Here is a 25880-nt window from a genome sequence, read left to right on the forward strand (position 1 = left end):
AAATAAAATAAATGGATAAAATGTAGAGATTATGGGGTATGTTCAAGAGTTTCCCCTTCACAGGCAAAAACAAAATGGCCCCCTCCTCCCGCTCACCAACAATGGACAGGATGACCACCACAAAGTCGAAGACGTTCCAGCCGATGGTGAAGTAGTAGTGGCGCAGGGAGACCATCTTGAGCACGCACTCGCCCGTGAACAGCACGATGAACACCAGGTTGATCCAGTAGAGCACCCAGTCCATGTCCACACCCTGGTCGTCCGTCTCCACCATCATGGTGACCATGTTGAGGCAGATGAGGATCATGATGACGATGTCAAAGGCCTGCTTGGTGATGCAGTCGAACACAAAGCCTTGGAACGCGTTCTGAAGGGGGGCGGGGAGGGCAGCGAAAGGGAGGGTTGAAGGGTTATGTTATTGGCCCAAAAAAATGGTTGATGTGGCTTGCTCAGCCGGGGATCGAACTAGCAACCTTGTGGTTACCAGGCAACCCGCTCTACCTCCTGAAATAGTCGGCAGTAGCTCAGGTTGGGGGATAAAGAGAGTTTTGAGGTGTTACGTTATTGGCCCAATTTTTTTTTTGTCATGGAGATTCTTGGGTATTTTAATGCAAGCGGAAAAATACTGGCCTTGGATGGCGCTACAAATATGAGCTCTGTTTGTTTTTGGCCTAAAAGGTACCGGGTTCACACCCCGTTGTCTGCAGCCGAACTATAACAACCTTGACCAAGATGCTCTATATCGTCTCAATCTCAAAATGTATGAACAAAACCCAACTGCTTTGGTTGAAAGCCTATTTTTGCTAAATGCCAAAGTAGTGAACTGCATTTTAGCAACGATACTAACAATGTACTTACAATGACTGTGTAATTTATGTATGTAAATTAGCCATCCAACTAGCATTTATAGTCGAAGTAATCTCAGCAGACCAACTATGTTACAGCAGTGTCGATGAGGCTTGCAGAAGAGTATTCTACTCAGTGTATTTCTACACAGTGTTGATTTGAAACCTTGACAGACACTTTTACAGTGTACTACCGCTGGCCGAGTTTGTGTTCGCCAGCACGCGCTCACAGATCCCTGCCTCCAGCGACGTGATTGGTCGAAACAAATATGAAATGACAAAGTGAAACGCCCCGTTCGCCCAGATTACAGCTCATCTGCCATCCTACTAAAGATATGAATCTAAAGACTTAAGATAAGAATCTTAGGTATTTAGATTTTACACTCAAGTGTGATTTCTGACACTATAGGGAAGCGTGTTTTTTAGAATCAACTGAGTGCAACAAACATGTAAAATTATATACTTTTTCAAGATGCGAGTTGTGCAACAAATACACTTTAGGTTAAAGCTGACATATTATACCACTAGGTGTGAGTGTGATTAGACATTACAAGCCGTTTTGAAAATCGGCCTCTTCTGACATCACAAGTGGGCGTGTCAACCTAGATGTATGCGGGATAGATCAGTCTACCAGCCTACCCAGTGGACTCCAGCAAACTATCATACAAACCTTCATCTCGGTGGACACGCCCACTTGTGATGTCAGGAGAGGCAGATTTTCCAAACGTCTTGTAATGGCTAACCACACTCACACCTGGTGGTATAATATGTCACCTTTAATACTCCATTCATCTTTGTTGGAGTCTTCCAAGTTTACCGTAGGTCTGGGTATGGGCTTCTGGGGCTTCTTGGATCCCAGCTTCTTCATGGCATTGTAGTATTTCTTCTGCTCCTCCGTCATGAAGATATCCTGACCTCCAAAGTAAAGGCGCGAAAAGAAAACACAGTCTGGTCAGAACCATGAACCCAAAACCTCTGAAACGCTGTTAACAGTAAACTATTAAAGCACTATGTATGAACAGTTTTAATTTGATTCTGATGTGGCTGAGATGAGACCGTGGGGACTTTGGAGTAGATACGCCGCAGGAAACCACACTTGCTCAATAATGCAAATGATCCATTACGAAATATATAGACTTTACTTTGAAGAAGACAAAAACAACATCCCTCTTCGCCATTAGGAACATTTCACCAATGAAAGGATTGTTGCAAAAAGGTACAAAATAGTCCAGAAAGACATGACAAGAATACAAAACTATATGTGCACTCTATACACTATGAGAAAAACCGATGTCAGTAGGCCCCTCAGTGCTCCACACACACCCACGTACACACCCACCCACACACAGCCCATTTTACAGTCTCCTCGTGTGGACCCCATTACCTCCCCTTCATCATTGTTAGTAACCGCTGTGACATTGTGTGTGTGTGTGTGTGTGTGTGTGTGTGTGTGTGTGTGTGTGTACTAGTTTTTGGGTTCTTCTATACTCGTTTGTGTGTGTGTTGTTTACTCGTGTGTGTGTGTGTGTGTGTGTGTGTGTGTGTGTGTGTGTGTGTGTGTGTGTGTGTGTGTGTGTGTGTGTGTGTGTGTGTGTGTGGACTCATGCCTGTGTCTTGAGTCTATGTGCACACACAGTGTGCATGTGTGCGTGCGTGTGTGTGTGTGTGTGCGCGCCTGTATGTGTATGTCTGCAACCTCGCGTGTGTGTGCATGAGTGTGTCAAGTTTGTGCCGGTGACTCATATGGCGACAGTGTTCTAAAACGTCTGTGGCAACCGCAGTTTTTCTCCTCCAGGAAAGAAATAATGATGGCTCCTGAAGAAGGCTGACGTGTTACCCTCACGGCCAACAGCGGGGGGGGCCCACTTTGTTCTAGCCTGGCGCTAGCCCTTATGCCATATATATGATGTGTATTTAATGTACTGTGTGATTATATATAATGACCGGACCTTTGTCACCCGTGCGGTTTCGCCAACAACTGCCCTGAAAGGCGTCGTTGTCGACAGCAGATGGATCGTTAGCAATAATGTTGCCGCTAGCAACAGCAGTGCTCGTTCTACTTATTTTCGGTGACACACATTTAGATTTTTTATTTTGGCGTAGCCCAAATGTATATTAACTGAAACTTTTGAATTCAGACTCAAAAAAGTGTCGACCGAAGTGTGACATCCGTGGCGATTAAAAAATATATATTTATATATCTTTCAAATAAACTCATCTTTTTCTTCTGCTGGTTGAAGTTGTCGATGATGACACCGATGAAGAGGTTGAGGGTGAAGAAGGAGCCGAAGATGATGAAGATGACGAAATAGAGGTACATGTAGAGGTTCACCTCATACTCCGGTTGATCCTCCAACTAAAGCCGGGGCAAATGTTGAAATTAACTGAAATTATACATTTTATGCATAGATACATTCAAATGTAAGTGAAATGTAAAATTGTTTAATTTTTTTTTTTTTTTACAAACTAATTTAGAGAAACACGTTAAAAAATGACATAATTCGTTCAACAAATATCAACATATCACATTGCTTAAGTATTTATAACACCTTGAAGGTTCATTTTACGCAAATAATTTATTTTATCATTTTATTTATTGTCCAAGCAGCAGGCCATTGAGCCAATGTCACAGAGGAGCTGATAATCTACGGAGAGGTCAGGTGTGATATCGCTCTTCATGCCTCTGAGCAGAAGCTTAAGCAGAGTCCGCTTCATGCCTTTTGTTTCCCTCACCAAATCTCGGAGAGCGAGAGCGAGAGTGAGAGAGAGAGAGAGAGAGAGTGAGCTTACGTTGCGAGAGTCCACGGCAGCATACATGATGTCCATCCAACCCTTAAACGTTGCCTAGGAGCAGAGAGAGGAATAAAGGGGGAGAGAGAGGGAGGAAGTGAGCGGGAGAGTGTGGTTTGTCCTCTAGTGATTACCTTCAGGGACTTTATCCTTCCTCATTTAGCAGAATTGTTCTTGCCGACCTCATCTCAACCCATTAGGGGGCTACGGATTCTATTCCCAAAGAAATTGTATTTTCTAGAGTAAATCACTTCGGAGAAACCTCTGGTTGAACTTTACAATAAGGAAGCTAAATAAATATTTAGCTTCATTATACATTATTTAGGTGTAACACCTTAACCCTACCCACTACCCCTAAAGCTATCCCCTATGCTAATGCTATATAATACTGCTTATTACTGCATGTTAGTCATGTTAGTTAATGGTTGTAAAATGTTACCAAACCATGTGCACCGATAAAAAAGCCTTAATTTACACACGGCAATGCATGCAAGGACAAAAATGAAAGGATATAGCGTGTAACACACTTAATGTTACTTAAGAGAAACCCCCGTAATTGAAGTAGTAGTTAATGCAGTAATAAGCGTTGACTTAGTTAATTAAGAGTTAACTAATCGTCTAGCAAATGTTAACTAATGGTGTTCATGTTTACTAATGTCTTCAGTTACACATAGTGCGATGCAGACGACATCGCACTCCTAACTACCGGAACTTCCTTTAGCTCACTAAATGACACCTTAACTGATGATCTTACTAATCTGAACAAATACTTTATCAACTGGCGACTGAAAATGAAGAAACCAAAACTGTCAGCAGCACCTTCCATTTTGCCAACATCCAACTAGAAGTCAAATGTGCAGGAAACATCATCCCATTTGAAAAGTCACCAAAATACTTGGGTGTTACTCTGGATAGAACCCTAACCTATAAACAACACCTCCAGCAAGTCAGAGCCAAGGTGGAAGCAAGAAACTGCCTCATTCACCGTCTCTGCGGAACCTCGTGGGGAGCAAGTTTCCCTGTACTCCGGACTGCTACTCTGGCACTGGCCTACTCAACAGCAGAATACTGTGCACCTATTTGGTGCAAATCCACTCACACCTCCAAGCTTGACACAGCCCTCAACCACAGCATGTGGATAGTTTCAGGATGCATAAAATCTACACCAACCTCATACTTACCAATCCTCAGCGGAATCCCACCACCAGCCATCCGTCGTGAAGCAGCCTGCCTTAACCTTGCACAGAGAGCTCAACGCAGAGCCAGCCACCTACTCCACCACGACATCAACTCAAACGACCCACCACCACGCCTACCGTCGAGGGAACCAATCTCTGCAAGACTCCGGGGCCTGCTGCATGAGGCAAATGGCCAGCCACCTGGGTCCTGGACCATCACACAATGGACCAAACAGTGGAGCCAAGCCAACACTAAGCTACATGGCTACATCGAAACACCGTCCACAAGGCCTGCAGGACACAACCTCAACCGAAAATCCAGGGTACGACTTAACAGATGCCGGACAGGACATGGACGCCTCAGAGCCAACATGCACAGGATGAACCTTTGTGATGCCCCTGACTGCCCCTGTGGAGCCCCAGAGCAAACGGCTGATCACATCATAAACGACTGCCCCAGTACCAGTGCCCTGGTCTCCAGGCACTGTCTACCCTGAACAGCGAAGCACTGGCATGGCTAGAGGACACAAGCTTAGTAATTTAACAGTATTGAGATGTACTTTGTGACATACGAATATATATAGTTACACATAGCAATGCAAGCAAGGACCAAAATAAAAAGATATACAGCATTATGGACACTAATTGTCACTTTGGAGAAACCTCTTGGTGAACTTTACAATAAGGTCTTGTTTATTAACCGTTAAAAAAACATTGGTTAATGCAGTAATAAGCATTGACTAACATAAGCATGGACATGTTCCTCAAAGGTCCCATGACATGCCACCAGGTGTGAGTGTGATTAGCAGTTTTGAAAATATGGCTCTTATGAATGAACCTAGATGTGTGACGGATAGATGAGCAACGTTTGCTACAGTCCACTGGGTAGGCTGGTAGACTGATCTATCCGTCATACATCTAGCTGGACACGCCCACTTGTGATGTCATAAGAGCCAGATTTTCAAAACGGCTTGTAACAGCTAATCACACTCACACCTTGCTGTATGTCATGGGACCTTTAAGAGTTAACTAATCATCTAGAAAAAATTAACTAATGATGTTTAATCAGGCCATCAGTTACACATGGCAATGCAAGCAAGGACAAAAAGAAAATACACATAGCGTATTACACTCGTGCATGCCGCAACAGAGACTCACCACCTGCAGCAGCGCCAGATAGCCTGCGCCCACGTTGTCGAAGTTGATCTTGACGTTCTTCCAGCGCGCGCTGTCGTTGACCAGCGCCAGGCACTCGCTGCGGTTGTTGACCACGTCAATGGGGAACACCTCGTCGTTGGTGGTGTTGACGCAGTAGTAGTACTTGCCGGCGAACAGGTTTACGCCCATGATGCTGAAGATGAGCCAGAAGATGAGGCACACCAGTAGCACGTTCATGATGGACGGGATGGCACCCAGCAGAGCGTTCACCACCACCTGGGAGAGGGTCCGCCCCCACGCAGGGAAACAGCAGTTTAATGGTCATGTGACGTCGTCATCGTCCTCTCAAACCTTCTTCAGCTGCCATGGTTTGATAGCTTTGTTGATATTTTTCCCAAAATTCTGGTTTAGATTATATTTAATTACATTTTTTCACAACCAGCATTTCTGTAGAAGTTGAAAATACAACTTAAACTAAGGGGTTGTGTTAATAGTTTTTGAATTCTGAATTACAGTTGTTAAAAATGGCAGTTACATTTTCACCATTTAAAAGTGTAAGCCCTGTGAAGCTTTAGAAAATCTATTGTTATTCGTTCTGTATGTCCTAATTAGATTGCATACACTTAAACAATGTCTTAGCATTAATATGTTCCTAAATAAGGAGAGTTCAATCAAAAGAGACAGTCGGAAAGGAAGATGACATCACATTTGAGAGATAAAAAAGCAAAAACAGAAAAAAACCTTAGAGGCGGGATGAAGTCACAACATTTTGTTTGACTGTAAATGAAAGAAGACAGAACAACAAAGAAATCAATTACAGATCCAAGAGCACCACAAAAGCAGAGTTAGAAAAAACTACAACAACTATATACAGTCATAAATTATTCCATTGACACAATGTGGAGAAACGCATGCAGAGAGAGGGAAAAAAGCATTTAAACCAGAGAGGGAAGAATAATTGACAGAGCTGCAAGGCATGCGATCTAGGTATCCTACAGGAGCCTTCAAGGCTCACAGCACTGCATCTTAGGAAACATGCAAATGCACAAAACAGAAAAGGAAAACATTTTAATTATTTTGACCACAACACACTACAACCTAAGAAAAGATGCGAACAGACCAAACAAGCAAATAAGGAAATAACTAAATTAATTTGACAAGTCAGTGCAACTTAAGAAAACATGCAAATAGATCAAACAAGCGAACATGAAGAGAAGATCTTCATATGTTCAGCATTTAGAAAGCGCACTTCAAATTCAGACGACGCAACCCAATTCAGACACACATTACAGAAACTCGTGCAATTACACCGAACAATAGCGGAGGTGCTTCCAGAGAACACTTAAGTGATGAACACGCCTGGACCCTGCAATCATATCTGAATCATGCGATCACAGTGTTAAAATAAACCAAAAAACACTTACATTTGAGCTCATTTTCAACACCATTGACGCATAGCCGACTTCATAACGTCATTAGTCACAAAGCGTGGTTGCCTGAACAAGCCTGTTCTGCCTGTGTTCAACACTTTTAGTGTCCTCTGGACATATTTCCGTTATCGTATTTTTGGGGGTATTTGCACTCGTTTCTGTAATTTGTTGTGTTGTCAAATTGATGAAGACGTTGGCTATTTGCCTGTGTTTTGCATATTTGCATGTATTCTTTTTGCAGTGCGTTGAGCTCTGTAGGATTCTCCTCAGAATATGCAAATAAATGTTTTCGGAGCCCTCGACCCTCGCCCTAAACCTGCATGAGTAAATCGACTAAATAGCTGCATCTGCTAATAGACTCATCATTAATCATAGATTAATCCTATCAATCCTTAAAGTATCTATTAACTATTAATATATAGCAAATATAAAAAGATTAAAAAAATTATGTCAATCATTATGCTCTAATAACGCCAAATCAATGGTCTCAATCTACAGAATTGTTACCGCAGATCATTTGCGTCAACTAAAAGCATTTACACTGAATCCTTATCAACATTGGAACTGATGCATCTCTACTCGTATAGAGGCCATTCTATTTAGCTAGTAGGCTGACCTCCCCGTACCTCCCGCCGTACTACTTACCCTCATGCCCTCGAACCGGGAAAGGGCCCTCAGGGGTCGAAGGGCCCGCAGTGTTCGCAGAGATTTAATGGCGCTCAGCTCAGAATAGCCCAGTGCATTAGCCACCAAGCTAACAATAGAGACCTGTTTGAAGAAAGGGGAGATGTGCAAGGGGAGACTGAATAAAACCTGATATAAAGTACGGTCCTATAGTGTTCCAATATAGTTTAAACTCAAAAAAATAATTATGTTCATAATATTCATAACAGCACCAAAAGGGTGTAAACAGTGTTTTTTAGCCAAAACCAAGTTGTGGATCAAGTGACCTTTATGAAAACAGACAAAATATGTTTTTCTTTGCTTTTTTTACCAGAAGTTCATAGATATGCAGTATTACGGCTTTGGTAAGTATAAACCAGCCTTTAAAAAACCTGCAGCCCACAGAGTGAGGAAATTCAATCAACACAACTTAAGAAGATAGTGTACTTCATCAAGGACATTCATTTTAGCGATATTAGCAAACTGCCGATGCTCAGATTCAATCAGCTATAATTGTTTGTAGCTATGTTAAGCTAAACTAAGCCAAGCTAAACTATAGAGATGAACAATTGAGCTAAGCTAAAAATAAACTATTCCAGCATTAAATTTGACCAAAACCAATGTAGCTAAGCTCTGCTAAGATAATATAAGCTTAACTTAAATGATACGTGATAATACTTTATTGATCCAAGAGGGGAAATCAGGGCAATAAATAATTACAAAAAGAATAACAAAACATACAATTGGCATTAAATGCCTTCTAATAATAATAATCAAACGGGCTAACAGGCAAAATCAAATGTGATTGGTTGGCTGAATACATACATCAACAATAAGAAAGTCCAGCCAGCACCAGGCGTTGGTGAAGTACTTGACGAAACCATACGCCACCCACTTCAACAGCATCTCCAGGATGAAGACGTACGTGAACACCTTGTCTGCGTACTCCAGCATGGTCTTCACTGTCCGCCGCTGCTCAATGTAAATGTCCTCAAAGGCCTGCCAAAACAAGCAGTCTTCAGTCAGAAGGGATTATTTTGGTGTTTGAACCCAGAACCCCCAGATTGAAGTCAAACACCCCAATGTCCGCAGTCTGAAGGCTTGTTTATGGGCATAAATAATAAAAGACATGTGTCTGAATTCACTACGAATGACACAATAGGAGTTAAGGAAGTATGTTGTCCTCAAAGGAGACTATTACCACCGTCAACTTTTTCAGATATTTGTACAGATAAGTGTGGATGAATAGCCATTGGAAATGCACACAAATCAAAGACACTTGAATATGCACACCAGCTTACCAGGGCTCCACTGCTGAGCAGGATCATGAAGATGATGAATGACTCAAACCAGTTGTGCTCCACTATGATGAAGCAGGTCTTCCTCAGCGTCCACCAGCTCTTCCACCAGCCTTCCTCCACACTCACCTGGCAACACTGGAACCTGCGCACGCAGCCTGTCGGTGAGAAAAATAAAAACTGTAAAACTGCAGGTTCTTAAATCTAGGAAGGGCAATTTGGAGAAACTGGCCTGAGTGAGCTAGGTTTTTAGAGTATCCAACCGAAAAAAAATCCAAACCCTCCCTTCATGCCTTCCTCTACAGCCATGCCCCCAAAACAAGTTAGCTATTAGCTCTATAGTTTAAGCAATGCTGGACGTCTCAGGTAGTACGCAATGAGTGACGGGTTTATTACCAGCATGCGACATCCACTGATAGAGAATTTTTTTCCCTTTTTGTCAGAGAATTTGAATATTTATTACTGTCAAGATGTTAAGAGAATTTCAACAAATATAACCAAAGATTCTTGCATAGTCTCAACTGATCATTTTAATTTTTTGGCCAAAAAACATTCAATTATATTGAACACCGAACACATAGTGTAGGAAATTCTGTACACCGCTGCCTTCATTGGATAGTCTCCTTCAAATCTATGTTTACTCAGTAAGGGAAATAAACAAAGTATGCAGCCGTGAGTGAGACGAATCATCCGCACTGTTCCTCTTTGCAGTACACCCACACTCCCAGCCATCCACCTCCCCCTTGTCTCCCCTTCCATCTCACCATCGGTGAAGCAGGCCGCCGGGTCCATGGACTCCTCAGGCTCCATCTCCTCTGACTCGCACCCCTCCCCGGGGGGTCGGATGTCCACTGTGCTCCCCTCAGAGGAGCTCGGGGGTCTGGGCTCGATGTCTATTTTCTGATCCGGGCCGGGGGGGTAAAGGGGAAGGGAAGGGGGAAGGAAAACACAAAAAAATACAAAATCATAAATCCAGGCCACATCGGAGCCAACCTTCTGAGCTTAAGTGTCACTGGTCATTTATGCCATGTCCCGTCATTTACAGTGCCACTTGACATCTTAATCTGCATGTTAGAAACAGCACTAGCTCATAGAGTTGGTCTCTTCGGTCGGATTCTCATCATTATTCTCATGTTTCATCTTAATCACATGCAGCATCAATCAAAAGTACCTACAGGCTTTGATGGTAATTTAGTTTGGTTTTTCTGGGTCAAATCGGATTAAGGCGCTACCTCTGTGGTCATGCGTGATGGGGATGCAGGCCTTGCAGATAAAGCGCTGTTGGTACTTCTGAGGAGACCTCTATTTGAGGAGTTGCATGCAGTTTTCCAATGCATTAACAATCCAAGGCTGAAATAGTACAAAGCATAACATGTGCCCAAGTCTTTTCATGTCCATGGAGAAAATACCCAGGTTTTTCCAGAATTTAGCCTGTTTCCAAATTTGTGATCACAGCGAATCATTCCAGTCAACATAACCTATGACCCTTCCCGCCAGAAGGAATACACACTGAACATTCTCCACAATGACATGAAAAGACGCGTTCCTTTTTTACATTCCTCAAAGCATTTTACAGGCTTCATCCGTTTGTGTTTACGTGGACGGTGACCACATTAGCTTACCAGCAAAAAATAGTTCTGTGCACTGTTAATAAGACCGCATGTGATGTGGCGCTATTTTGCCTCGTGGGTAAAATATGTTTGATTAGCACTTGATAATACATGAGCTTTAAAGAAATCAAAGCGCTGTACTATTTCCTCAGTATGGATAATTAATAAAAACTACAAACAGTTTTTTGGGCGCAAAGGGCTTCATTGCAATCTCTGAAAATTAACTGACATCACTCACAGCTCATCTTTCAAAATAATATTTTTGAGTTGGTATATTATGCCATCATCAGCATATGGTCACACCAAAATATATACTTATCAATACCTGTATCTAGTCTGTTTGAGTGTTTTCCAAAGTTATTTCCAAAAATAAACTTCCTCACAATGCTAAACTATGGGGTCATTATGCTAGCAGGCAAAGTTGTGGAACATGTAATCCTAGACAGTGCAGCAGCCCTGATTGCGGTGGGACCCAGCTAATACGGCATGAGGATGATGGAAGCATGCTGCTCAGCAATAAATACTCCATCTACCACCACTACCAACTCTGCTTCTCTTTAAGGGATACTGTCACGCTCAGCAATTTTCTTAATATTAGAGCGTACTGCCTTGCAATATCAACCCGTTTTTAACTGCAAAAAAATTGTATGGCAGCAAATGAAGCAGTACTCCCTTGTATTAGAAAATAAGAGCGTGATGGTACCCCTTTAATATTTAGCTCTGTGTCAGTACTTTAAACTGCTTCTTAGCTACCTATCCACATATCGCATCATAAAAACCGATGACCAGGTATAATACGTTGTTCATTTGTTGCAGCTGTGTTTTGGTGCATTCAACTTTAAAAAATGCAAACTTATTTTCAGTTTGAACAACACAAAATGGATAACACAGGCTTAGAATAACAGATGACTATATGATTAAAACAAAGTATTGAATCATTGAGGGCATTTTATTTCCATTTATTCCCGAATAATATCGAAATGTCCTCTTTATAAAAATGCCCATCCTTTAAAAGTACCAACATTATCAGAAGATAAAATGCCGTGAAACCTTGTTTATCCTTTCGAAATAGCAAATCGGGAATCATTTATCTTTTTCATCAGAATCCTTCATCATTCCATTATGTCTTAAGCATCACAGAAACAGTACGAGTACAAGATATGCATTGCACATGGTACCAGAACAAAGAATTTGTCTGATTACAGCCGAATTCATTCCTCTTCCGTCAATTACGTCCCCTTAGTTTAATACCCCTTCATTCCCCTCAACGCTTCTCCCATCTGAACTCGTAATTATTTTTATTTTTTTTAATTCATAAAAAAAAGAGCAATGGACTCAAAAATGAACTGAAATGAATGATAAAAACATGGACATGGAGAGAAAGGGAGAGAGGGAGAGAGAGAGAGAGAGAGAGAGGTGGTTGCTCATTCCAACGGTCTAGAACCGCTATGCAGTCTGATGCTCAACCATGAAGTGTAGAAGAGCACAGCACTGGGTGTGCTGCTGTGAACGGTAGGGTTGGACGGGAAGGGGGTGGGGGAAAGTCATAGGCAAGAGGATGTAGGAGGGAGAGGGATTGTCGGAGGGCAGACCAAGCAAAGAACGGGAAAGAAAATGAGTACTAAAACAAAAATCGATAAGTCAGACGGTTGTCTGTGATAAAAAGGCATAGGCAGTCCTCATAGTTTATGGCAAGGTGCAATAAGGTGCTCTTACAATCGTCCTCTCATTGAAAACCTTGAGAGCGTCTGTGAAACTGCTGCAATAAAAAATGAGGAGGGGGGAGGGGGGGGTTAAACAGGGTAAGTCAGACACACTGAAAGCCAGTATACAACCTGATTCATTTCCTGCTTTCACTTTCACTTTTATCAACAGAGCCACAGAATAGGGGGTGGGGGTTGGAGGGGGGGGGGGGAAAGGGGTGGGGGTGAGGAGGGGTTAGCTACACACATAGGACCACAAATCATAAGGTAGAAATCCTGGCCACATAGCAAAGATTTTTGTATCAGATACAAAGAAAACAGCGCGTGTAGCGTTGTATGCTACCACTCAAGTTTGAGTATGTTACGGTTCATTTGAGGCACGACAGCACTAGCACGGATACAAGAAAAATAGAAAAAATTATTGAAAATCTAAAAAGGATCATCCAGCGCATTTATCGTAATGCTCAGTGCTACAACGAATGCTAGACAAAATCATTGAAAGCACTGAGTGGTATTCTGAGTTCGTGGGGCTATCGCTACAATGAGTCTCTGGGGCGTTGGTTTTTAACTGAGGCTACCCAGAGGCCGGTTTATATCGTTGCGGTAGCTTGCTCCCCAATTCTGAAGTCTGATCGTGTTCTGGCTAGCATGGAGCTGGCAATCAGCATAAAAAAATATGGTCAGATATTGACAGATATTTCCTACTGCATGTTATTGAAATGCATTTCTTACAGAATTCCCATTTTTGATTTAGATTTCAAAATGTGCGTTTTGCTGCCAAATGTTGGAAAAACAAAAAAAGGGCTTCAAATTGCTTCAGGATATAGGTCAAGGAATTCATCAACATATATCAAGAGTAAACTGTTGGGACTGAAATCGCGCAAAACGTCCCTGCCCTTTCGTATCATTTATGCGAGTCGCCTGTCGTACGTAGGCTGGCTTGCGTTAAATGTCAGCAATTACACATTTCACAAGAGTGTGACCAGAAATAACCCAGCCATCACACAAAGCCCACCCTGCTCCTACCTCAGTGCTGCCTTCCACATCCGACGAGTCGCTGCTGAACTCCTCCGTGTTGGGGTTCTCAAAGTCCGACTCCACCACGGCGATCGGCACCGTGACCGTCAGGACGGGGTTGTGGATGAAGGACATGTAGTCGCAGTCCTCCACAGGGTATTTCTCCATCGGGCTGTTGTCCCCGCCGTCACTCACCCTCACCCCCAGGACCCCCCCCCACCCCGGGCGCCCATTGCCCTCCTTCAGGTACTCCCCCGCCGGGCTGGGCTCCTTGGTGATGACTTCCACCGCTGTGTGGTTGGAGGAGATGCAGTTGCCCTTGCCGTTGCTCTGCAACTCCTCCACGGTCTTGCTCTCCAGGGGCATGGCCTGGTCCTTGCCTCTGCCGGCGACCCCGTCGAAGCAGATCCTCCGCAGGAACTTGCGCATGGCGGCCTTGAAGAAGGCGATGCCGCGCTGGATGCGGCCCACAGCAATCTGCAGGTTGTTCATCTCGCTGTCCTCGTCCGTGGCGGCCAGGTTATCGGCGCTGAAGGAGCTCAGCAGCAGGGCCAGGAAGAGGTTCAGAACCTGGGGGACGGGAACATAACATCTTTATTTAACTACTGAATTTTAATTTTTAATCGCAGCCGTTGCGATTTGCAAATCGCGTTCTATTACATCGCAATGTCAGTTTGAATTCGATTAATCGTTTAGCCCTACTCCAGTTCCAAACAACAAACCAAGTAGAATTGAAAGAGGGCATTCGTTTGACCAAAAGTCTCAAAGACAAGTGTCTTGAAAGCCCAGTCTTTGAGGCTTTTCTTCAAACGGCTGCCATTTTTCAGATTTTCCTTGGCTACTTGGCTCCTTGAAATGTATTGCAGTGGAGGCTTCTGCAGTGAGGTGAAGATGCTCCTTGACATTGTCGAGAATAAAAAATGTAGATTGCCCATACAACTGAAATGAATGAATGCCCTTAAATATGACTACTTTAATGCCTTTGTATATATAATGTTTGTTTCCCTCGGTAAAGGGACATTAGCACCCCCTATTGCCTGTTGACAATTTCTTCAGGGAAGACGTTCCTCCCTCAGCCTCAATTGACTACCGTTCATTTCCCGGAAAGTGTTGAAGGCCGTCGGATAACATGGGGTTCAATGGGAGAGAGGAGGAAAGTCCTCCTCTGAGTGGGTGTGACTAGCTAAGGGATCTGGATCCCGTCTACGTCTGTTCATAATAATAATAATAATAATAATAAATGAAATTTATATAGCGCATAGCTCATAGCGCATGGCTGCGCTATGAACCAATAAGCAGGAGCCCTGGATGTGGAGCAGCTTGGATAAAGGGGTTATCCCCTCAAGTCTAGGCTACGAGGAACGAACCCTCTCAGGCATATGCCTCTTTTCCACCGAGCGGTGCGCTACTGTTCGTCGTGTTACAGTGTGGCTCTGTTCGCTTATATTGGCGTTTCCGTAGCCCGCGGCTGGGCAGCCCTGCCCGGGAGCCCTGTAGCCGATGTAAATAGTTGTGAAATAATGTTCTTGTTGTTCTTTTAATTGTTTGTTACTCTGACCATTCTGTTTGATATTGTGGAAAGGTTGTGAGTGAATTATTCAGAGCATGATGCATTTTAAATGGCATCACTTTTGGTCTTGTGTCTTCACTTATCTTAAAACAATTGTAGCAGAAAATAAACATGGCCATATACAACCAATAGCTTCAGTCATTGAGGGCAAAAATTGGCCAAATGATAGGCCCTGAATATTTTACTTACTTTTACAAATCAAGAGTAGGGCTGATTTGAATAATTGGCTTTGCATCCTTTCCTTCTGCCCTTGAAGTCCAAATCATGCTGCCCACCAGCTTTCAAAGTGCAATGCTGCCACTGGTGCATTTGTATCATTTCACATAATTATCCCTCCCTGCTATTTTTTAGTTTGACCAAAACACCCTGAAAGAACTTAAGTTTCACATACTTATGCCACCATACACCACTAACAGTGCAAGCAGGCCAATGGCAACCAAGCGCGCAGTCCTTCCTCCCTCACTTTAAAAACCACCAGCCGCCACTGGTGTAGTGAAAGACAGTTGTGATAAGGGGGGGAACAGGTACTTTACATCTCAACCCAACTGCAATAAAACAACACACTTACCTAAATTAAATAAATAATTTCATTTAATTGTACCAAATTTGATCCTTTATACCTAATGCACCACGGGTCAGAGCAAATTCAATTTTGGTTCTTCTGTTTGTCTTACCAACGGAGGAACCAACGAACTGGAGACCTACCACCAGGTTGCCGATGACCATGACCATCATGAAGACGATTAGGCACACGCTCTGGCCGTCCACCTCCATGCAGTCCCACATGGTCTCGATCCACTCGCCGCACAGCACACGGAACACGATGAGGAACGAGTGGAAGAAGTCGTGCATGTGCCAGCGCGGCAGCTTGCAGTCGGCGTGGATCTTGCACACGCACTCCTTGTAGCTCTTGCCGAAGAGCTGCATGCCCACCACCGCGAAGATGAAGACGATGATGGCGAGGACCAGGGTGAGGTTGCCCAAGGCACCCACCGAGTTGCCGATGATCTTGATCAGCATGTTGAGGGTTGGCCACGACTTGGCCAGCTTGAACACCCTCAGCTGTTATTCGACGAAAGAGAGTCAACGATGCGTTTGAATATCAGATCAACATGCTTTGGTAATACTTTACATAAAGACCGCATTGGACTCCATTGGAAATGCAAATGTCAATAATCATAATGTATTTTCACAATTGCACTTAATATTGACCTTGTATTTTTTCTTGTGTTTTATGTTGTAACTGTGTACTGCTGTACTTGGCCAGGTCTCTCTTGTAAAATAGATTTTAAACTCAATGAGACTAACCTGGTTAAATAAAGGATATAATAATAATAATAATAATAATAATAATAATAATAATAATAATAATAATAATAATAATAATAATAATAAAGACGAGGTCTGTAACAAATCCTGCTCTGTCCCGCCTTCATGACGATTCACATCCGTGTCCCGATGTATTTTGTCTGTAACTCATCTCTATAATAATGCTTAACTTATTATAATTAAAGGCTTATAATGAACTCTTATTGTAGTGATACCCATGAGTTCAATAATAGGGGCTAGGACTAACCTGGGCCCCGTTTCCCGAAAGCGTCGTTAGCCTAAGTGGATCGTGAAGTGCGTCGAAAGGGCATCGTAGAGTTTTCACCGCGTTTCCCGAAAGCATCGTGGGGAACGAACGTCTTGAAAACGCTCGTAGCTAACGAGTACTCCAGGGGTGCTCGTAGGTACTCGTAGGACTCTAAGAGAATCGTCAGCTATAGCCTCAGTGGCGACACCATCGGACATTCCGTCTATTGGATGCGTTTTAGTAAAACGCATTGCGCCTTTATGTTCTTAGTTTGGTAATTAATAAAGATTATTAATTAATTTATTAATAAAGATGTTAAAATGGCCAAAATAAAACGGGACAGTCCAGAAAATGTTTGCGCAGGCAGGGCACTCAAAATGTGTGAGAGAAAGTGGGGGGATTTGTGCAGACTGACATAGGCTACTCATAAAACGTAGCATAAAATAATGTACAAAATAAAATACAATTAAAAAAATTAAAAATAAAGAAATAAAATAAATTATAAAAAACAAGCAAAGGAGCAGGCAAAAGGCTGGGATATGGTGGGGATTGGTCACGTTGACGGGAATGTTTAGTGACATGTGGGAGGGTGGAGGGGGTTAAAAAAAAGTCTCAATCACTCTTCGACGCGCATGAAAACCAGCCGCGTAGTTATGAGGGAGGCCGTCCTCACACCGATCTTCCTCGTCGTCATCGTCCTCAGCGTCCTCCGGTTCAAGCAATGCCACCCCAGCCTTAGCTGCAATGTTGTGCAACATAGCCGTCACACATATCACGGCGCATGACTTGGCCGGCGAAAACTGGAGCCCTCCGCCTGACTTGTGAAGGCATCTAAAGCGCAACTTCCACCTCCCGATCGTGCGCTCAACGATGCACGGGGCCAGACGGTGGGCTTCGTTGTATTCCTCATCAATACATACCTTACCCTATTTCCGGAGGGGCTTTTATAGCCAATCAAATTATCAATCAAGGAAATCAGATTAAGTCGGCTCTCTTTGCTGCGCAAAGCATGTTTCAGAAATCAGCCCATTAAGATAAATGTAGTTGTCACACAAGCTATTTTTAATTTTTTGTCATATGGAATTATTTCAGGGGGGAAAATGCCGTGAAACGCACAGTGCATTCAGGATTAGGACTGATATATGTCGGTTTAAGCCTAATCAATTGTGTTTTAATGTCTTTAGCATTCATATAATTGCAGTCTATTTTTTTCGTAGGCTACTCTGCTGTTGTCCTTGATGGGGATATATTTTAACCCTTTTTAACACAATTTTCCTGCGACATTCCTGCGTCTCCCCCTCCTACAGAGCCCATTTAAGCACCGTGTCAGTAGACAGTTACAATCCTACGACGTCGTGAGTGCAGCGAATGCGCGTTCACGTTAAGAGGAGTTTCGGGAAACGCTCCAAAGAAATTATCGATGGATCGCAAGATCCATCGGGAGAATGATCGTACGAGCGAAGATCCATCGTTATCGGGAAACGGGGCCCTGGGGAGTGTTTAATGTAAAACGATAAACTTTAATGGCGCCGCTTAATAATGGCTTTCACTGCCCAATGTAAAACCAATATTGCTGACGGTACTGACTATCGATGAGTTACATTTTTGACAATATCATTATTATGGTCATTAACACAGTCCAAAAGTTTGTGAAATCAACAACGTCATACAACATTACATTAAATAAATGTTAAATAGGTGTTAATGTTTCAAATGTTTCATTTGTACGTATGTTGCAATACAGTATTTTTTTTTTTCACCCGGATGAATGCCTCTGGTTTTAAAGGACCAAACATTGGAGGGGCAGAGCTAAGTGGCCAATAGCAACTACTCAGCAGTCCTGGTAAAAAATAGCCAATGACACCCCACGGGCAATAAATGAAAGCAACCTTATCGAGCAATTAGACTTCTTCCGTTTTTCGCGATGCATTCTTCTTTGCTTGAACAGTAGACTGTGGCTAAATGATAGCTCAGATTCAGGGATAGCCTAGTTGGATTCAGATGCGGATGTCAGATTCGAACACGTGTGACTTCTACTGCTCAGCATACTGGTTTGGGGTCCTGGTTTCCCACAGCACTTTACAGCTAGGCAACACATGCCTGCCGCCTTAACTACCTTGTATTTTTTAAAAAAAAAAATAATACAAAGGAAAAATAAAAATCTTTCAATTTTTTTATATTTTTAAATTAAAAATGCACAAATTCTTTGACTGTTCTTGTTTCAGGTGTTTTTTTGAAAAGCTGCTTATTTATTAACTATATATCATTCAATATTTAGTGTTTAATAAATAATGTATCATGATGTATCATGGTGCCCAGCGTGGAAGACGTTGAAGTGCTCCCGACACCAATTTCTTTTAGTATTTATTTTAGTGTCATTGTGTATAGTTAATGTAGGGTGCTGGCACGAAAGGATTGTGTACAGCAGGGAAACACTTTTGAACATTGAAAAAGCTCACCCAAAGCTTAAATCTGACCCTTTAAACTTTCTACCACACCTGAACACCAACTACACCCGGCCAGCGCGGGCACGGCGGAGACGAGGCAAGAGAGGCGGGCTAGATGCTAGGCTAAAGGCTACAGCTACACGTCCACCGCTACCTAGCCTACTGCTAGCTAATGTCCGCTCCCTCGAAAATAAAATGGACGAGCTGAGAGCCAGGACAACAACACAACGTGAGATCAGGGAGTGATGATTTTTGCAGAAAGCCGTCAGATTTTTACAAAAGAACAAAGGCGGCGGCGTCTGTGTTTACATCAACAACAGATGATGTTCGGAAGTTCAGGTGGTGGATAAACATTGTTCAGTGGACATAGAGGCGCTGATGGTTAAGTGCAGACCCTTTTATTTACCGAGGGAGTTCAGTGCTGTCTTTATTCTGGCTGTTTACATTCCGCCGCGGGCGGACCGGACCGCAGCGCTCAGACTACTGCACGACACCATCCGCAAACACGAGACTACACACCCGGACGCTGTGTTTGTTGTTGCAGGGGATTTTAACCACTGCAATCTTCAGACTGTCCTCCCCAAATCCCACCAGCTAGTGAGCCTCCCGACGACAACATTCTAGACCACGTCTACACCAACGTCAAGGGCGCCTACAAGCTGCCCCCCGCCCCCACTTCGGACAGTCGGACCACATCTCTGTGTTCCTCTACCCATCTTACAGGCAGCTCCTCAAACAGGCCCCTCCAGTAAGTAAAACTGTTGAAGTATGGAACGAAGAGACTGATCTTGTGCTGCAGGACTGCTTTGACAGTACTGACTGGGATGTGTTTGGGACTGCTGCTGTGAGAGAGGACTGTACTGTGGACCTAGAGGAATATGCTTCAGTGGTTACTGGCTACATCAGCACATGCATAGACAACATTATCCCCACCAAGTGCTGCAAAACATACCCTAACCAAAACCCCTGGATTAGCTGTGATGTACGGAAAAGAAAAACACCATAACCTGCTTAAATGACTACCGTCCCATCACACTCACTTCAATTGTGATGAAGTGTTTTGAGAGGATAATCATGTCCCACATTAAAAAGACCATCCCGGACACCCTGGACCCCCTACAGTTTGCGTACCGCCGGAACCGGTCCACTGACGACGCAGTAAACAACGCCATCCACACAGCTCTCACACATCTGGACACGTAGCTTCGAATGCTGTTTATCGACTACAGCTCAGCATTCAACACGGTCCTCCCAACCAGACTGGCAGAGAAGCTCCTCATCCTCGGCCTGTCACCTTCCCTCTGCAGCTGGGTTCTGGATTTCCTCACAGACAGACCCCAGACAGTCAGAGTTGGTACCTGGACATCAGGCACAAGCACGTGAGCACAGGGACCCCCCAGGGCTGTGTGCTGAGTCCGCTGCTGTACACCCTCTTCACCTACGACTGCCCCCCCACCCAGCGCAACACCACCATCATCAAGTTTGCGGATGACACAACAGTCAACGGACTGATCACTGGTGGGGTGGAGACAGACTACAGGGAGGAGGTGGCTCAGCTGGTGTCCTGGTGCCAACACAGAGAAGACTAAGGAGTTGATAATCGACCCAAGGAAGATCAGCACAGTCCATTACACATCGGCGAGACTCAGGTAGAGAGGGTGAAAACCATTAAATTCCTCGGCACCTACATCAGCTAGGACCTCTCCTCGTCTCACAACACCCAGCACATTGCCAAGAAGTCTCAGCAGTGGCTTCTTAAAGGGAAACTTCACCCATTTCCATTAAGCTTTGTATCGTTCAATCAATCCCTTATTTTCTGGAGAGACTGGAGAGATCCGTATCGATCTCCAACACTTCCTGTTTAAGATGACGCAATATGACGATTTTTGCGTAGAAGTAAATAGGAAGTGTAAGAGGGGAAGATTCTCTTAAGACTACAAGCACTAGTCCCACCACCCTATAGGGGGTGGGACCCACTGACGCTACAGACCTATTAGAGCAGTGCCAGTGGGTGGGACTTCATCAGCAGAAACTAACATCCACAGCGTCTGAAGCTAAGCTAACAGAGGCTGTTGATAAAACTGAAGTACAATGGTGGAAGGTGGATCTGGATCTGACATAGAAGATGGGGATTTTGAAGATCTGATGCTCGAATCAGATGTTCGTGGCTACCTCGAGCCGCAATATAGCGACGAGCAGCTGAAGCTGATAGAGGAACAGGAGGCGGGTGCGGCTGCTACAGCCGAGGCAGAAGATATGTGGAGATCTAGATCAGCGGGAGTGGCCAGCGAAGCTGTGTAGCATGGTGCATGGTGGGAGTTGTTGTCTTCAATCCACAAGCGCAAAAAAGGCACTTTCTGCCTTTTCTCTGTCAAGACGGCACCAAAGTAGAATATTATTTTATTATTCGACTACAGATAGGAACCAATTTCAATACATATTCATGCCTCCACCGGTGAAATGCTCCTTTAAGAAAGCTGAGGACATTTGCACTGTCATCCAAACTCCTCAGCAACTTCTACAGGTGTACAGTGGAGAGCCTCCTGAGCAACTCCATCACAGTATGGTTTGGAAACTGCACGGTACAGGAAAGGAAGGCTCTCCAACGTGTGATTAAACTGTGCAATACATCTGTGGAGCAGCCTTTCCATCACTTCAAGACATTTACAACACCCGGGTTACAAAGAGGGCACACAATATCACCAAGGACACTACACACCCCAGCACACACTGTTCACACTGCTACCATCTGGCAGACACTACAGGAGCATGAAAGCCAGAACGACCAGACTTAAAAACAGTTTTTATCCACAGGCCATCAGGCTGCTGAATGTCTCTGAAACACTGATGACACCCTGTATTTGCACAATATTCAATACTGTGAGCTTCATTTGCACTGTGTACTTATCTACTAATAATATTCAATATCCAATGTATATATTCCAAAACTTCTATATTTCAATGTCTTTCAGGGCCTTCTGCTGTATGCGAACATTGCACATGCTAAACAGAACCTTATATTGAACTGTTTTTGTTTAACTAAATTCTGCTCTTTGTACAGATATTTTTAGTAGTTTAGTTTATTTATCTACTTTATTTTAAGCATATTTTGTGTGAAGGGAACTAGCAAATTAAGAATTTCATTGCCCAGTGCAAACTATGTTTCCATTGTGTATATGACAATAAACGATCTTGTATCTTGTATTGTTGAATGTACTACAGAGTCTAGTCTATCGCGCAAACAAGCTCCCACCCCCCCCCACGGGGGGGTAACACATTAACTAACAAATTAACTAAGTTAAAATACATCTCGTCCATTTAACACTTCCAAAAGGTCTCAATTGGTTACTCTTTAAAGGTCCCACCTCACTTTATGAGGTTTTCTGACCTTCATATGAGTTCCTGTAGCCTGCCTATGGTCCCCCAGTAGCTAGAAATGGCGTTAGGTGCAAAACGAGCACTAGCTATTTGAAAAAACAAAGCTCAGACACGCTGATTTGGAATTTTTCCCCGTACGTCGTCATACGGGGAAATGTTACCTCCCCTTTCTCTGCTTTGCCCAATGAGCTAAGACCTTGCATGGCCACATGTGTGTGTGCGTGTGTGTGAATATACACACTGTAACGCAAGTGTTGTACACTTCTTTGTTATTTGGATAACCGTTTTGCTGTTTGGTGTTAAAGCCCATAACACGTCAGGTTCGCTGACGTCTCTGGTATTTCCAGAACGAGACAGCAGTGGGGGTTATCTCAGCCATGGTTGAGAAGGAATTGGGGGAAAAGGAACTTTGGCTTTGACTCCCTGAAGTACATGAACCGCGACATGGAAGAGAAAGGAATTGTTGCCCGCGATTGTCTCACTGCCCGCTGCCGACGCGATTGTCTCTCCAGCGGGAGGCAATCGCGGTCAACAATCCCTTTCTCCTCCATGTCGCGGTTCAGTCTAATTGAGATTGATGAGGAAGTGGAAGAACCAGAGACGTCGGAGAACCCAACGCACCCAACGTTTGAGATTCATAATATCGTCTGGAGGCGCACACAGCTTTTAGCCAGAATATGTTTTATATTATATAGATATCTATGTATTATATGGAAATATTTAGATACAGAGCTCCAGGACTTTATCACAAGTGTTGTACACTTCTTCGTTATTTGGATAACCGTTCTGCTGTTGATGTTATGGCGCATAACACGTTGGACCCTCTGACGTCTCTGGTATTTCCACAACGAGACTCGTAGTGGGGGTTATCTCAGCCATGGTTGAGAAGGAATTGGGGGAAAGGGACTCCCTTGGCTTTGACTCCCTGAAGTACATGAACCATAACATGGAGGAGAAAGGGGTTGTTGCCCGCGATTGTCTCCCGCTGGAGCCCCGCTGCCCGCTGCCGAGGCGGTGGTCCCTCGGCAGCGGGCAGCGATGCTCCGGCAGGAGACAATCGCGGTGAACAACCGTGGGCAACAATCCCTTTCTCCTACATATCGTGGTTCTGTCTACTTCAGATTGATGTGGAAGTGGAAGAGCCAGAGACGTCGGAGAACCCGACGCAGTCGTTTGAGATTCATAATATCGTCTGGAGGCGCACACAGCTTTTGGCCGTGATAATAAATATTATATGATGTAGATATCTATGCATAATATGATATTATTTAGATATAGAGCTCCAGGACTCCCGCCGGAGCAACCGGAGTGTTCTAGAATATTTACAGAACACGGCCAAAGGCTGTGTGCGCCTCACCATTGCATACATCCACTGTAAACAAAGCACATGGTACCGCGGCCGCAAGCTGCTCAAGGCCACACCCCCACCCTCCTCCTTAACCCGCCTCGCTCCTCCTCATTTGCATTAAAGCTACAGACACAGAAACAGCGAATTTGGGGAAAGCTCAATGGGAACGGCTTAAAATACTGTGTTAAGGGCCCACTAAAGCATCCATAAAGTAGCATGCCAAAGGGACCTTCACCATCAGCCATGTTCGACGTATGTCCCTGGTGTCGGACATTCAGATATTTCCCAAGTGTTGGTAGGGCTGAACGATTTGGGGAAACAATCAAACTGTGATTTTTACGACCAATATTGCGATTACGATTTAGCATGATATTTTTATTTTTTTAATTCCTTATGTTCTGTATTATTCACTAAACAAGCAATAAATCGTTCTATAGTATGACCAACACAACATTGGAAGTAGTCAACATATAAACTGCTCTTTCCTTTAGGCCAGGCCTATGTGTTGACAAGAATTGATGCATGAATTCAAATTATAACATCTTTATTTAACTATTAAAGTTCATACATTTAACTATTAAGATTAAATAAATACTAATCTTACTGATCTCCAGACAGTAACAGTAACAAATCTCCCCCACACCCATTATAATTTTTTAATCGCAGCCATTGCGATTTGCAAATCGCGTTGTTTTGCAACGCAATGTCGATTTGAATTAGATTAATCATTCAACTGTCGGGTTCAGACTCACCAATCGGAAGGACCTCAGCACAGACAACCCCTCTACGTTGGCCAGGCCGAGCTCCATCAGACTGAGGCTGACGATGATGCTGTCGAAGATGTTCCAGCCTTGCTGGAAGTAGTAGTAGGGGTCCAGAGCAATGATCTTGAAGCACATCTCGGCCGTGAAGATGACCGTGAACACCTGCAAAGAGCGGGGGGACAGGGAGCCATCAGCATCCCCACTGGTGTCAGGTTTCAAATCCAGCGTTTGTTCAAAACCTCGCCTCTTTTTCATTGACTGAAGTCGACACTTGTTAACAATGTGGATTTTTCTCACATTTTTCCCCCTTACACCGACCTAATTGGTGTACAGAGATGAATGAAATCAATTGAAGGAGGATGTGCTTTGGAAACCGATAATTACAAAGTGAAAGTGAAAATGAAAAAGGAACGGGTTGGAAAAGAAAGTGTCATGCACCATGCGTTGACAAACCAATCTTGAGAAGGAGTTTTTGACACCACCCACAGAGAGAAAAAATAAGCATTGATTGATTTGTAACGACTGACGGACTGCAGGGGGGGACTAGAAAACCTAGAAAGGGAAGATCGAAAATTAAAACAAAGAAATATACTTGGCTTCATCGCAGACGTTTGGCTCAAGTCTCGAAAGGCCCATTTATAAAAAATGTAAGGCAAGAGTTTTTTAAAGCAAGGCTCTTTTTTTTCTTCCAAATCATATCCTGAAGACATCCTTCCTCAAGATGCCCTAACCCCCAATCTGCTCATTAATTAAGGGGTTTCAAAACGCGTTCATGCCCTGACCCAGCTATGGAGGTACAGCAGGCCCAGGACCCACCACACATCTCGGGCAGTACCTTAAAACGGAAACGTTGTCATTGCCGTATCAAAATAATTTTGTATTGTCTCTCCTCTTTTCAGTGCTCAAGCATTCAAATTAAATGTAAACTAAACAGACGTAGGGATGTAGGTATGCATGTTTGTTTCTGGTGTGTTCTCTGTCTTTTTTATGTTTAAATGAATTATACCTTGCCCTGTCCCTGTGTTTCCCGCATCTCTGATTGTCCTCACTCACCGATTGTTTTCACCTGTCACGAACATGCACCTCTATGCCAGTTCGTCTTTGT

At 43.6% G+C, this 25880-nt stretch overlaps 1 protein-coding gene across 3 annotated transcripts in view; it reads right to left on the reverse strand.

Moving 5' to 3' along the window:
• Positions 1 to 25880, reverse strand: part of scn1lab (sodium channel, voltage-gated, type I like, alpha b) — a 48946-nt gene that overhangs the window by 3570 nt on the left and 19496 nt on the right. For all 3 annotated transcript variants that reach the window (XM_030354872.1, XM_030354873.1, XM_030354874.1), the window contains 12 exons: positions 24764 to 24937; positions 15968 to 16324; positions 13702 to 14262; positions 10127 to 10262; positions 9366 to 9520; positions 8890 to 9063; positions 8047 to 8169; positions 5972 to 6247; positions 3636 to 3689; positions 3064 to 3201; positions 1663 to 1767; positions 97 to 367 (listed from right to left, as the gene is read on the reverse strand). In XM_030354872.1, coding sequence (XP_030210732.1) covers positions 97 to 367; positions 1663 to 1767; positions 3064 to 3201; positions 3636 to 3689; positions 5972 to 6247; positions 8047 to 8169; positions 8890 to 9063; positions 9366 to 9520; positions 10127 to 10262; positions 13702 to 14262; positions 15968 to 16324; positions 24764 to 24937 — 2524 coding nt within the window. The remainder of the gene's footprint in view (positions 1 to 96; positions 368 to 1662; positions 1768 to 3063; positions 3202 to 3635; positions 3690 to 5971; positions 6248 to 8046; positions 8170 to 8889; positions 9064 to 9365; positions 9521 to 10126; positions 10263 to 13701; positions 14263 to 15967; positions 16325 to 24763; positions 24938 to 25880) is intronic.

Source organism: Gadus morhua, chromosome 4 (assembly GCF_902167405.1).
Source record: "Gadus morhua chromosome 4, gadMor3.0, whole genome shotgun sequence".
Classification (NCBI taxonomy): domain Eukaryota; kingdom Metazoa; phylum Chordata; class Actinopteri; order Gadiformes; family Gadidae; genus Gadus; species Gadus morhua.